The sequence below is a fragment of the Vombatus ursinus genome, unplaced genomic scaffold, assembly GCF_900497805.2.
Source record: "Vombatus ursinus unplaced genomic scaffold, bare-nosed wombat genome assembly UNPS02005459.1, whole genome shotgun sequence".
NCBI classification, from domain to species: domain Eukaryota; kingdom Metazoa; phylum Chordata; class Mammalia; order Diprotodontia; family Vombatidae; genus Vombatus; species Vombatus ursinus.
The window spans coordinates 11,670,923-11,685,703 of record NW_020945237.1 but is presented as its reverse complement, the minus strand read 5'-3'; the positions used below and the strand labels follow the sequence as shown (position 1 = coordinate 11,685,703).

General features: G+C 34.3%; 1 protein-coding gene across 2 annotated transcripts in view; it reads right to left on the bottom strand.

Moving 5' to 3' along the window:
* The window catches only part of PLXDC2 (plexin domain containing 2), a 490,381-nt gene that overhangs the window by 136,061 nt on the left and 339,539 nt on the right, over positions 1-14,781 (bottom strand). For both annotated transcript variants that reach the window (XM_027847979.1, XM_027847980.1), the window contains exon 6: positions 1,851-1,969. In XM_027847979.1, coding sequence (XP_027703780.1) covers positions 1,851-1,969 — 119 coding nt within the window. The remainder of the gene's footprint in view (positions 1-1,850; positions 1,970-14,781) is intronic.

Sequence of the window (14,781 nt, the reverse complement as noted above, 5' to 3'; positions counted from 1 at the left end):
AGTGACCACTTAAGGAATCCAAGTGACATGGAACTTCCTCTCAGCTCAGGTATAGCATTCTATTTTGGATAGTTTTCACTTGCGAGGAAGTGTTTCCTTATGTTGAGCTCAAATTTACATGCCTGCAATTTCCAACTATTGGTCTAAGTTTTCTCTCCCACCTAGCATGACTCTTTCCATCATGAAACTAGAGGAGTTCCATAGAGTGTAAATGATTCTTCGGTAAATTGAGTTGAAAATTTTTGGCAAAGAAACTTTTTGGAAAACAGTGACTACTATAGGATGATTATGATTATTCTATGTCAGTACATTACTCCTTCTGAGTTTTATGGTCCTGGAATTTAATCTGCTGTTATGATTAGCTACAATTCCTAATGGAGCTCATTCATCGCATCTCAAACTGCCAATAGATCATTATGTATTCCAATCTGAAAGTTTCATAATGTCAAGGCTTTAACTTATTGCAAAGACTGATTTTTACACTCTATATCTTTTGTCGCATATTTATCTATCTATATCAATATCCATCTATCTGTCTATATACATATGGATATATATATGGACATATATGGATGGATTTATGCATATAGATCTATGTATATATACTATGTATTCATACAATGCACATATACATATATATTCATGTATATATGTGTATGAATATATACATATATACAAACATACATATATGCATGTGTTTAACTGGCATATGTATGCACACGTGTATATGTATGTGTATATATATGTGTGTGTGTGTACCTAATATGTACATATACTAGCTTAAAATTATATTATTTAATACTTTATGTTTACATAAAACTTTCATACACTGTATGTTATTGTTTCAACCCTCACAAGAACCATGTGCCACAGGTAATGCATGTAATACTAGTGCTGTTTTTCATATAAGGAAATTGAGTTGCAGAAATCTTAAGTGAATGCTTCTAGGTCACACAGCTAATAAAAAGAGGAGCCAGTATTCAAACTGAAATCTTTTGATTTTAGGTTCAGGGTCATTTTTATTGGTCTATGATAAGAGATAGTTAATTAATTCTGTAGTTATTTGTTTGATCAATAAATCAAGTCCCAGATGTTGCTGTGAAGGATGAAACCCATGATGGCCAGTATCTTGTTTCCCAACATAACATATCATCTCTTTTATTACCTTCTCCTAACAGAGAGACATCTATATATGCACATATTAATATTAAATTTTCTCCCTTAAGTTTAATTAGTTCAACCTAAATCTCCAATTAACATTGTTATGAAGATTTATACTCATGGTTACTATGAAGCCTAAGGCTATTTTTTCCTGTTTTCTTTTGTACTTGGAAACATGGGATTTCACAAGAATCCCTAGCACCAAAAATTGACCTTTTGGTAACAAAAAACAAGAAGACAAAGAAAGGCATTTCGTTTCAATTGGCCATTTCAATTGACCTGGACAAGCCCAGGTCAGTAAACCTTTTTCTTTTACAGGAAACAAATGAAATATTGACAGCCAGAATCTAATCACTAAGGCCTGGTTAAATGCATGGGTTATGACCAAAGAGCTAATAGGTGGTTTCTACATCGTATATTCTATGGCCATCATACTGAAAACAAGTACTTCATTTTTCAGCATAACACAGGAAAGAAATTTAAAAAAAAACATAGTGTGTATGTAGTGTAAGAATGATTCAATTTTATGGACTTTAAAGAAAAAGAGCTAACAGAAAGACAGGAAAAAAGTTCTGAAACATAGAATTAAAATGAATGTGTGTGTGTGTGTGTGTGTGTGTGTGTGTGTGTGTGTGTAAATAAAATTTGGCAAGGGGAATAAAGAGAAGAATTCATTTTGTTCCACTTACTTCTTTGTATCCAAAAATGATCCGCCCATCATTGAGGAGGGTAGCTTGGAAAGTGAAACTGCCTAGGTTGTAATTATCCTGGAGATGTACATGGTCCCACTGGACGACAAGTGCTGTACCTACAAACCCCATTGGGAAAAGAAGGAGCGATGTAAGAACAACATACTAACCAACGATCTGGGAAGAATTTATTCATTTTAAAAGAAATATCTCTCCTTCAAGCCTAGTAATTTCGCTTTTTGGTTATATATAGCTAATTGACATTCTAGGGTTGAGAAACAAAATTTAACTTTGTTTTTGAAGAAAAAGATTCAGTATTATCTATTTAACTATTCACCAAAACCATAACTGCAGAAAGAGTTTAACACCGAGCCGAGCCCGACGTCGGGAAGTCTGCCTTAGGAGCCCCATTAATGCTAATGGGTGCTCCCTCTCTAAATTTCCCAGAGCCACTTTCATAATACAGTCCAAGTGGATTGGAATGACTTCAAATAAACTTGACAAATGCGTAAAGACTGAGAAACACATTAAATAGCTAGAAGCATTCAGGAAAAAGAAAAATGTCAACTAAAACATTCTTTCACAATTAGTTTTATTCTATTCCAAAAGAGACTTTTTTTTTTACTATTAATGGGAATTATATTTTTTGATTCACAATGCCTGAATTTTTATGTTTGTTGTACCACTTGGAGGCTGCTAGAAGGTGGCTCAAAGGATGTCTGGGCTGAGATTCTATGGCATCCTTGAAGTATACTGGGAAGAGTCTTCAACATCAAACCTTAGATTTTGATGATAAATCCTGGCAGTCTTTACCAGAAACTATAAACATGCAAATCTGAGTTGGGAAACATTGTAATGAGTCCATACAGCCACTAAGAATTTTATACTCTCATTTTAACTGATATTATGCATACTTTATGAAAAAAAGGTAGAAGAGAGCTTTTTTTTCCTAATGACTGCATTCTTCTAGTTTCATAAAAGATATTTTTCAAGGAACCTAAAAAGCCATGCCAAAAATGTAGCTTGCAAAAGAATTAACATAGCAAAACACATTCTTGCATCCAGGAAAAATGTGATATGAAAAACAAACTAGCGTGGTAGAGCTTCTTTTAAGGTCCTTATTTTCTACTATTAGTAAAAGTTTTCTGAAGCAAACTCAGATTTTGAAGCATAAATAGTGGCTTAGACATTCTAGATGCCTAGCACTCCTAAAGAGTGTGAACTTTTAGAAATGTTTCTTTAAAAATAACTTTATATATGAAAGCAATACTGTCTTGCTTTCTCCCTGTATGCATGTATTACAGCATCTCAGAATTGGAAAGAACTACAGAGGCCCATTTTGTTCAATTCATACCTGTATAAGAATCTTGCCTATGAGGTGTCCAACCAATGGACATCAATTTTTAGCTTAAAGATCTCTAGAAAGAGTGAAACTATAACTTCTAATATAATTTTGCAAGGCACTTCATTTTACTTTCGGATGGTTATAATTGTCAGGAAACTCCTCTACACTTGTCTACATTTGCCTTCTTGCATCTTCCCTGAATTGTCATAAATCACATCCTTTCAGAGTCAAGCAGAATAAGTGTAATTCTTCACCAATGTGACACTTTTCAAATACTTGAAGAAAGTTATCAGGTTCCCAATACATCCTCTCTTTTCTAGGATAAAATCCCCTAATGCCTTCAGCTGAATTTCTCATGCTTATGAATACAAGCTCTTACACTCTTCTGGTTGTCCTCAGACCACTCTCCAGTTGATCAATGTCCTTCCTAAAATGGGGCAAATTGAACTGAATCCCATCCTCTAGGTAAGAGTATTGTTTAATTTTAAGAGTATTGTAGAATCCAATGAAACTATGACCCTCCTAATCTAAGATATGATGATTCTCTTACTATGGCCAAATATTTTATCATCTTTTTTGTTTATCATTTGGCTTGATGAGCAGGTATTAATCAGCTAGTATCGCCAGACTGGTTGCTAGAAGAAAAAAAAAGAAATGGACACTAACTTCAAATGGATGAATTCTTGAGGTCAAGTGCAGGGTCACAGGGACAACAAATATGCAGATAGATGAATAAAAAATGTATGTGGCATAATTCATGTTGAACTTTCAATATACTAAAACCCTAAGAACTTTTCCACTCAAGTGATATCTAGCCATACCTACCCCATATTGTAATTGTGAAGTTGATTCTTATACACTCAAGGGTAAGATTTTATTTTCATCATTTTTATGAATTTATTATTTTGAATTTGACAAACTATTATCAGTATTTCAGTATACAAACAACAAAGATATACTATATATGCAACTTCTCATCTCATTATGCACAGTTTATTTTGAGTATATACTGAATTCAGCATGTTCGTTTTAAAAGTTCTTACTAAACCTATTATCTTCCACACATTTTAAAGAACTTCAATGAGGTGCTTTAAAAAATTAGCTCCCCTCTTCCCATTCCCTCAAAAACTCTACTCCTCCTAATGAGTAAGAATAAGCACACAAAGCAGAATCCATGTATTACTCTTTTCTGAAAATGGATTCCCTAGTTCACAATTATAATTTATTACCTTTTTCAAAGAGTAATTAGCATGATTTTCTCATTGGTCCTCTAGAGTTGTGGTTGGTCAATTCATTGGCCAAAATTCTTATTTATTTCAGCAATTTTATGATACACAAATTATGTGGGCTCTACTCTCTTCAAACTCAATCAGTTCATAAAAGTCTCCCTATGTTTCTCTGAATCTACCTCTTTCATTATTTCTTACAGTGCAGTAATATCTCATAGCATTCACATGCCACAATTTGCTCAGCTATTACCCAATTGAATGGTGCCCTCTTCATTTCCAGTTCTTTGCTACAACAAAAAAAGCATTGTAAGGAATACAGACATGAACACTCATGCACGTATATTTACATAAGAGTCTTCTCCTTCTTTCTTCTGTCCCTTTGGGATATAAGCCTAGTAGTACAAGTTCAGTACTTTTTCAGTAATTCCAAATTAATTTCCAGAATGGTGAGACCAATTCTCAGCTTTACAAAGAGCACACTATTATTCCTCTCCTCCTACATACTCTCCAACAAATGTCATTTTTCCATATCTGGGTCATATATGACAGTCTGATGAGTGTGGGATGGCACCTTGGAGGTTTTTCTTTAATTTGCTTTCCCATTGTTTTTAGTTATTTGATGCATTTTTCCACTTGGTTCTCGATAACTTGCTTTATTTTGAGAACTACTTGTTTATACACTTTGATACCTATTGAAGAATGAACTTTGTTCTTCAATTCTCTCTCTCTTTCTCTGTCTCTGTCTCTCTGTCTGTCTCTCTCTCTAAATGAATGAATGGGTGTGAGTGTGAGAGCATTTGTGTGTGTGTGCATATGTGAGTGTGTATGTATGAAGGACAGCTAGATGGTTCAATGCATAGAGTGATGGGCCAGTAGTCAGTTAGATTTGAATTCAAATCTGGCCTCAGGCATGTATTAGTTGTGTGACTTTCAGAAAGTCACTTAATCTCTTTTTGCTTAGAAGGCAACTAGGTGGCTCAACAGATGGAGCACTAGGCCTAGAGTCAGGAAGACATGAGTTCAAATTTGGCTAACAATATGACCCCTGGGCAAGTCATTTAACATCTGTTTGCCTTAATCTAATGGAGAAGGAAAAGGCAAACCACTCTAGTATCTTTGCCAAGAAAACCTCAAGGACAGTATTGGTCATGGGGTCACAAAACATTGGACATGACTGACTGACTCAACAACAACAAATATATGTATGTATATGTCTGTGTGCATATAACCATACCCACACCACACATATTCATTAATTCAAGCCTTTCTCTTAGAGCAAGAAAAGTTAACTGCAAAGATTTTATACCCAGTCGGCTGTTTCCCTTTTGATTTTTAGCTGCAATGGTTTTATATATGTGTATATGTATAGGCACACACACATATGCACATGTACACACATGTCTATTACATATATGTTTGTGTTCTGAATTTGACTCAATTCTTTATACATTTTACAGATGAGGCCTTTATCAGAGATACCTGCTGTCAAAAAAAAAAAACCCAGTTTTCTACTTTCCTTCTAATTTTGGTTGCATTAGTTTTATTTGTGCAAAACCTTTTTAACTTAATATATTCAAAATTATCCATTTTACATTTGGTGGTGCTATATCATGTTTGGTCCTAAATTCTTCCTTTATCCATAGGTCTGACATGTAAACTATTTCACATTCCTCTGATTTACTTATGGTAATAAGCATAATAATTTCTGACAGACTGTTTTCCAATATTTTTCAGTAATGGTTGTCAAATGCTAATTGTTGTCCTTATCCTGGTATCTGGAAGCTTTGTTTTATCCATCTCTACAATCCTCCATTTTGCTTCTGAATCTTGTTTTTGTAATCTGCTCCCCTGTTTAACTTTATATGTTTAGCTAGTACCAAATTATTTTTAGGATTATTATGTCAGAGAATAGTTTGAGACATGATACTACAATGCCTCCTTCCTTATCAGTCTTTAAGACAAATTATTTTCTTGCAGATCTTGACTTTTTGTTTTCCCTCATCTCTATTTGATTATGTGTGTAAGTATGTATATACGTATATGTAATATACATATATGTAAATATATAATTAAGCCTTTGGCAATTTGGTATAAGTAAATTAATTTCATTTATATTATCATTTTATAAAAATGGCCTAATGGTGAAGAATTAATAGTATTATTTCTATAAAGAACATCTTGCAGTTATACTCATAGAGTTACTCTATATGTCTTCACAGGTGGACTCTGAAATATTTTACACATTCTGTAGGATATTTTTTAGCAGAATTTCTTCTCTTCTTGCTGTAGTTTATTTATATTGTACAGAAATCTGATGATCTTTGTTGGTTTATTTTATATTCTAGGTTATTAACAATTGCAGCTAATAAAATTACTGGTTATTAATTGTTTAAATTATTAAAATGAATCTTTAATATTCTTTAAATAAGCCATCTTATCATCTACTAAAAGCAATATTTTTGTTTCCACTTTGACTTTTCTTAACCCCTTAACTTTTTTTTCTTTTCATTTCTATGGCTAACATTTCCAACGTTCTAAAGAAAAAAACAGATCACAGTAATAATGGACATACTTGCTTTACCCCTGATCTTATTGAAAAAGCCTCTAATATTTCTCCAAACAGATATAACTGCTCTTGGTTTTAGATAAATACTCTCTATCATATTACAGGACAATGCATTTATGTTTCTGTTCTTTTTTTTCACAAAAATAAATGTATTTTGTCAAATGCTTTTTTCCATGACCCACTGATACAATCTTGTGATTTTTATTGTTTTTGTTATGTATATGTGGTCTGTTGGGTTTATTATTTTCCTAATATAGAACCACCTCTATATTTTTCATATGAATACAACTTTATTGTTTGTGTATTAAATTTCGTAACATTACATTTCCCTCAGTGTTTTAGCCTTTCAAAACATTTAAATATAGATTCATTCATTGTATAACTATTCCTCCCTGATCTTTGTTATCTTTCAAATTGATGAGAATGTCATACATATTTTTATCTGTCAATGACAAAAGTGCTAATTAGCACAGTTAAATATAGATCTATGTGCCACTCAACTATGAACATCCTTTCATATTTCCATTGAATCATGTCTAAGTAGTCAACCTAAGTTAATCTGAAGAATTTTCATTTTCCACATGGCACAGATAGAGATATAGACTTTTTTTTCCCCTTGCCTGTCATAACAATTATGGCAGGATGTAAAAATGGAGCAAACCAAAGTTGTAATGGGACACTTTCTGGTGTGATGGGTCAGCTAGGGACCAACAAGGTCCTGAAATATCTTCTAGCCCCTTTAACTCTCCTTCATACTCATCTATAAAACTAGAACTAATTTTTAATCCTTACACACAAATTTCTATTAGACATTTTATTGAATTTACTGTTTCATTGAATACACTGTTAAATTTCAAGAGATAGGTGAACAAATGCACTCCATATACACTATTTCTACAGAGGATATTTTTATATTCCTTTAGTAGCAATACAGTACAACACTAATTCCCTCAGAGAACCTATAATCAAGTCCTACTCAATGTCTCTTTATGATATAGATGTGCCACTGATAGTTGCTATACCTGAGAAGTTAAAGATCTATTAAAATGGGCACTATGAAATTGAAAAGGGCTTTTAGTATGCTTTTTTTTATCTATCATCAAGGAATCAACTTAAGGAGTTTGGAGACATTTAGTTCTACAAGCTAATGAAAATGTTTGGCCACAGAAATGCATGAATATTATCTATTAAAGTGTCAAGGGGTCATTCTCTGAATATATGAATACAGCACCCATAACCACATAACCATGGACCTTGGGAGTATATAAATATGATGCACAATTATCTACAAGTAAGTTATAAACATTATAGAAGCACAAGTTTATGAAATATTAAATTAGTATAAAATTTCCTATGTTAATATCATGACAAAGATTACTTAATGGGATTCCATGTTAATTAACCTTCATCAAAATTTCAAAATATCACTATCCTCTATTCTCTATTAATTAAAAGTCAATAGTTTCAAACGATAATTTAATTTTATTCTACTAGTGATTTATAGAGAAGAGGCATTGGGCTTATGGTAAAAAAAAATAATAACCTTAGTTTGAGTACTATTTCTGTTACCCAGAAGCTGTGTAAACTTTTGCCATTTATCCAACTTCTTGAAAGCATAGTTTACTCATCTGTAAAATGCAAATAATATTTATATTACTTACCACATAGGGTCATTACAGAAAAAAACGGTTTTTATTTATTTGTCTGTTTTGTTTTAAGACTGTTTCACCCAGGTTAGAAGTACAGAGGAAACTCATGGCTTTAATTCCATTATTGATTGGCTTAGGATTTTGACTTGCTTTATTTCTGACCAGTTCACCCCTTCTGAGAAAACCCACTCCCACTACCCCCAAAGAACTAGCTGTATCAATGCAGAACTGAATGTGGACACCCAATTGGCCTAGCCCACTGCAGCTGTGAAATCCCAAACTCAAGAGCTTCACCAGCCTCAACCTCTCCTGAAGCTGTAATTATAGATATTTACCACCATGCCCACAACTTAATACTTGGGTAAAGTTTTAGGTAAATGTGTGTTACTTGAGAAGAGATAGCCTCATCTTAATGTGAGGCACACATTTAAATTATTATCCGTCCTTCTCCTTCAGTTCCAAGCTCAGTACATTCATTACACAAAGTGGGTATTTGATAAATATTTTTTTCAAATTAGCAAATGAATTATGAAACTCCAGAAGAGTTTAAATTGCCAACTACATAAATCACAGAATAGAGAGCTACCGGCAATGCGAGACAACTTCTTTTGGTGGTGGTGTTTTGTGATTTTTTTCCCCCTCTAGTTCTTCTACTTCATTTCTCTGTCCTTTCATATTTTGCTCTTGAAGAAGTAGGAAACAGACCAGATGCCATTAACCCAGCAATAAAGAATTATTAAGTACCTATTTAAGTACCTATTATGTGCTAAGTGCCGAAGTTACAAAAAGAAGGTAAGGTAGTGTCTAGATAATCAATGAAGGAAGAGATCTTCTCACAACATTCCTTATATAAGGAATATGGCACCAAGAGATCATAAAGATTGAAGAATGAAATCAAAACCCACAAAAGTCTATGGTGTTTTGTGCCACTGGCTAACATAACAATAAAAAACTGCACAAATAAATCAGTTTTATATGGAGAAGGCAAAATATCTGCGCAATACTGTTTGGCACTAAGTTTCCTCCAAACAACTTCATAAGTAAGATTATACTCAATAGATTGTCTACCATGATCCCTTGCAAGTTCAAATTTAATCACAAAAAGTTGGGAATAAGATGGTAATTTTCTAGCAAAAAAAGATGAGGAGTTTTATATAATTTAAAAATACATTGCTGTTTCATTTAGATACAATTACTTCCTAGTTTATAACAATACTTTAGGAAACCAGATTATGGCAAAGTCATAAATGATGTTTAAATTTATTGAAATCCATAACATTTATTGTGAGGGACTGTCTGATGTTGGCTACTGCCAAGTGAGGGTTGCGGCAAGATGGGGTAGGAACTGGGTATTAGGAAGTAACCGGAGCTCACGCTCCCGAGGCAGGGGCTGTGGTAGGCGGAGTTGTGGTGAACTGGAATGGGCTGGATACAGAGAAGTAACCGGAGCTTACGCTCCTGAGGCAGTGGGCAGTGCTATGAAGCTGGGGAAGGAACAGAATTCAAGGAAGTAACCGGAGCTCGTGCTCCTGAGGCAGGGGGCTGTGCCACGTGTGAGTGGGACGGCAGAGGATGAGTTCCCTTTGCTTAGTCCCCTCCCTAAATGCAACGTCAACCCCAGACGCCTCCTTCCTGTGTCCTTCCTGACTTCCTGGGTCACGTACCTTCCCTTTGTGTAGCACTGACCCCAGACGCCTCCTCCCGGTATCTGGCCCTGACTTCCTAGGTCACGTGCTCTCCCTTTGTCTATGCACTAATCCCAGACGCCTCCTTCCTGTATCCGGTCCTAGCCTCCTGCGTCACTTCCTCTCCCTTGGTGGGCTAAATTCAGACATCCCCTTCCGGTATCTGACCCTACAATCATTGACTAGTAGGCAGGCTGAGGAGGAGGGGCTAAGAGGTACTTGAGGAACGGTCATGGTCGGAGCTCGCTCTATCTTTGCTCCTGCTCTCTTGCTATGGCCTTCCTGCTTGGCCTTGTTGTGATGGCCTCTGAATAAAGCTCGGGTGCTGGCACCTCCTGGTTGGCTCGTCTCTGTGTGTTTATCTGGGTAGTACCCAAAGACTGGTAAGTATGACTCTGGCAGCCTGCTCCTTATAGGAGGAGAGTGCACAGCGCGGCTGGCACAATTTATAATGATTCTCTGAATATCTACTAGATATCTTGAACTATATGTCTCATAGACATCTTAAACTTAACATGTCCTAAATTTATGTCATTATTTTTCTCAGGTAGGCAGCTAGGTAGTTCATTGGCTAGAGCCCAGGGACTTTGAGACAGGAATATCTGAGTCTGAATTTGTTTCAGACACTTACTAGCTTTCTGACCTTTGGTAAGTCACTTAATTTCTGTTCTTAAGTTTCTATATCTAAAAAATGAGGAAATAATAGCACCTGCATCACAAGGATATTGTGTGGATCAAATAAGTTAATATATGTAAAACTCTTTGTAAAACTTGAGGTACCATATCAATCTTATGGAGTGACACTATTTTCTCCAAATCTTCCTCTCCTATTACTGTCAAGGACGTTGCCATCCTCTCAGTCACTCAGGTTTGCAATCTAAGCAGCTTCTTCAACTCCTCCCTCTCTCTCACGCTCCATATCTCATTTGTTGCCACGCATTGTCTACTCCAAATACTGTGATAACTCTTGCTTCTTGCCTTCTCTGACACTACCAGCACCCTGATGCAGGCTGCCATTACCTAAGGCCTGGAGCACTAAACAGTTTAAGGTTTCTATTTCAACCCTTGGGTCAGAGACTCCCATGGGAAAAAAAAGTACCCATGGATACATTTCAGGACTTTTTTTTCTAACTTTCTTGGTTCATGTGCCCCCACAGGAAACAAGGTTACAGAATATTGAATATACAATCTTACTATTCACCTATTTATTAGTTTTCCTTTTTAACTCCCTTTTCTTATTCTTTGTCACCAGGGACAGCTCTTTAGGTAAAGGAGCAAGAATGATATAGGGGAATGAAAAGGTGATATTAAAAAAAGTTATTTCATAAAAATTATAGAGAAAAAAATAATCCAAAATATCATGCTCACTCCTCAGAAGCTCATTATTTCAACACTGTAAGTTTTTTTTTTCCTGAATGTCAGAATTAAGTCTGGAGTAGTGATTTCTCTATCATTTAAGAGAGTAAAAAACTATCAGCAAGTTATGTCAAACATTTATTGAATGCCCCATATTTAAAGATAGGTTCTAGCAGATGTAGAAACACCTTGTAATATGGTCTTGTCATGTAGAAATATACGCTTTACACACACCCATACACCCACCCACACACACACATTTCTAGAGTATATGAATGCAGAATATTTTAAACTTTTGAAGAGTGTTATCTTAGCAACATTCTCTTAAATTAATACAGTCAAAGAGCCTCTCTTGAAATCAAGGTCTTATATTTAGTAAATAAGCAGAATCAATGTGTTTATTAATTGTTCTTGAAATATTTTAACTCAAAGCAAAATGTGTAAATTATTATTTATTCAAATTGTGAGTTTTAATTTTAACCAGATAATAGTTTTGAGCTAATACTTCATAACATCATAGTCACACAGAGATGTTAACATAGAAGACTGAAATGCCTTATTTAGATGAAGAGGAAAAAGACCGAAAAATACGAAAAGTGAGAAAGAGAATATACTCCATGGTTCCAAGGACCCAATTCAAAAGGAAGAGAGAATGTATATTTCTCCAAAATCCCATCTAGCATCTGTCCCTCAGTTCATCTCTTCCCAAATACACACATGCATGTATGCATGTATATACACACATGTGTATGTGTATGCATGTATATGCACATATATGTATGCATATACAAACACATAACATATATCTTGCTTTCCCATGGCAGGGTTATGTTGTGTTCTATGTTTTAATCTCACCCTTCTGTTCTTGCCTTTCCTTCTAGTTTTACAAACATTCCCATAGCTTTGTCAAACACAGATTTCCTTATTCAAAATTTTCTTAGATTCAGATGCTAAATAAATCAAATGCTCTCTACCATGTTTCTATTTTTTTTACCTACATTAACAAGTTGTCATTTATTCAAGGACTAAGACATAGTGTGAATAGGTGAGGGTCACATATTCAACATTCGTCTACATACCCCTACATAAACAGATGATCTCAAATGCAGGATTTTTGTTGTTTTTGTCTCAAGGCTTAATTCGTTTTTAGTTCTTTCTTAATCTTGAATACACTATTATCCTAGAGTTAAAATCTCATATGCCATTCCCTTTAGGACTACATAGATTAGTTCCCTGAACTTTTTTCTTTATGTTAAAACACTTATGGTTAAGCAAGTTGGAGCTGTCCTACTTGAGAGATTAGTGTCACTATACACAGGTCTAGCTCTTTTTTAAGCCCCACTGCTTTCAAAAAATCTACCAACATATTAATTAACTTGATACAAATTAAATCATATGGGTCCCTTGAAATCAACATTATAGCTTTAGTATGTCCAATATGAATGTCCTAATAATCATTCTGAGTACAAGCTGAAGTCTCCAAATGCTGCTATATTTTGCTTGAGTAACACTGTTGAAAATCATACTAGCAAACCACAAACTATAGATTTTTTGCATCTCGGCAGGTCATAGGCTATCACCCAACAATGTAACATCTATTTCTCTTTCTTTTTAGTTTCATCTTTAAGTTGTCTGTAAGGTTTTTATCATGAAGCTTAGAAACTTATAAACAGACGTTAGAATATATGCATATGTGTATATACACACATATTATGCACAAAGATTCAGAGAGAAAGGTATGTATATCTATGGATACATACACATATATTTTTGTATATGTGTATATATGTATGTATCTATCTATCTAGAGAGACATGTACAAATTTATTGATTTATTCCTGTGCTTCCATGGAAACAATTTCTTTTGAAAAAAATATATTTTATCATTTTCATGATGTCATTCATGAATGGCATTCAAAACTAGGAAATCCTATTGAAAGCCTCATGCTAAAATTTAAATTTAATTTTGTTTGTACCTCAAATCCTATAGATTGTTATGTAAGCCACAGAGACAATTCCAGTCTGTTCACATGTTTTTTCCCATAGGAATCTTAATGTATGCCTTGTCCACCATGATGATTCTTTGAATTTCCTATTGGTCCTCTTCTCTATGTAATTTTAGAGTTTTAAATGAGAATGTCCTCCTCCATTCCAATTTAAAACTAAGGTTCTCTTGATCACATTAATCTCCTGTCCCACATAGTTTTCCATATTTTCATAGAAATGCTCTGTCTTCTTGGTCAAATTCCTGTTCTTCTGTTATCAGATAACTGAGAAACAAAATTGTGTTCTTTAATACCACCTAGGAACTATAATTATTTGCTTATTATACCATTTTTGTCAAAAATTATATCTTTCAATTGAAATCAAAGATGAAAACATCACCTGTCCTAACAATTATTTCAGTTCCCTACTTATGACTTCACCATCCCCAGGGGTACATTTCACTTCTATTCTGACTGTATCATTTCTTCCTACTTTAACTAGCAAAAATGTGTTGTTAGTTTGATCATTCCTATAAGGTTCTCTTAATATGTGTTGGATATTCAACTAAATTAAATCCAATGAAGATGTATTAGGCAATCAATGGCCACTGTGCTAGACACTGAGGATATTAAAAAAAATGAAAAAATAAAATTTTTGCCCTCAAGTAATTAACATTCTCAATTGGGATATGAAATTAACAAAAAAAAGTGTAACGTATTTTAGGATATATTTGCATATGCAAAATAAGATGGAGAGGAGTAAATGATTTGGGAAAGGAAGAATCACTTCTAGCTTGGAGGGACTGGGCAAGGTGTCAGAGAAGGTAAAACAAGAAATTAGCTTTGAAATAAAAGAGGGATTTTGATAGAAAAATTGATTTCAGTCATGAAGAACAACATTGAGAGAAGCATTTATGTAGGAGAGAGTAAGATGAGATAGTTGAATAGACAATATTCTAATTTTGCAAATATAGGGAGCGTGTGAATGAGAATAATATAAAATCAAGCTGGAAGGTAGGTTTGGGATAAGATTGTAAAGAGTCTTGAATTCTAAAATAACATGTTTACATTTTATTCTTCAGGACATAGATCATGAATGAAAAGTGCGAGGAGAGG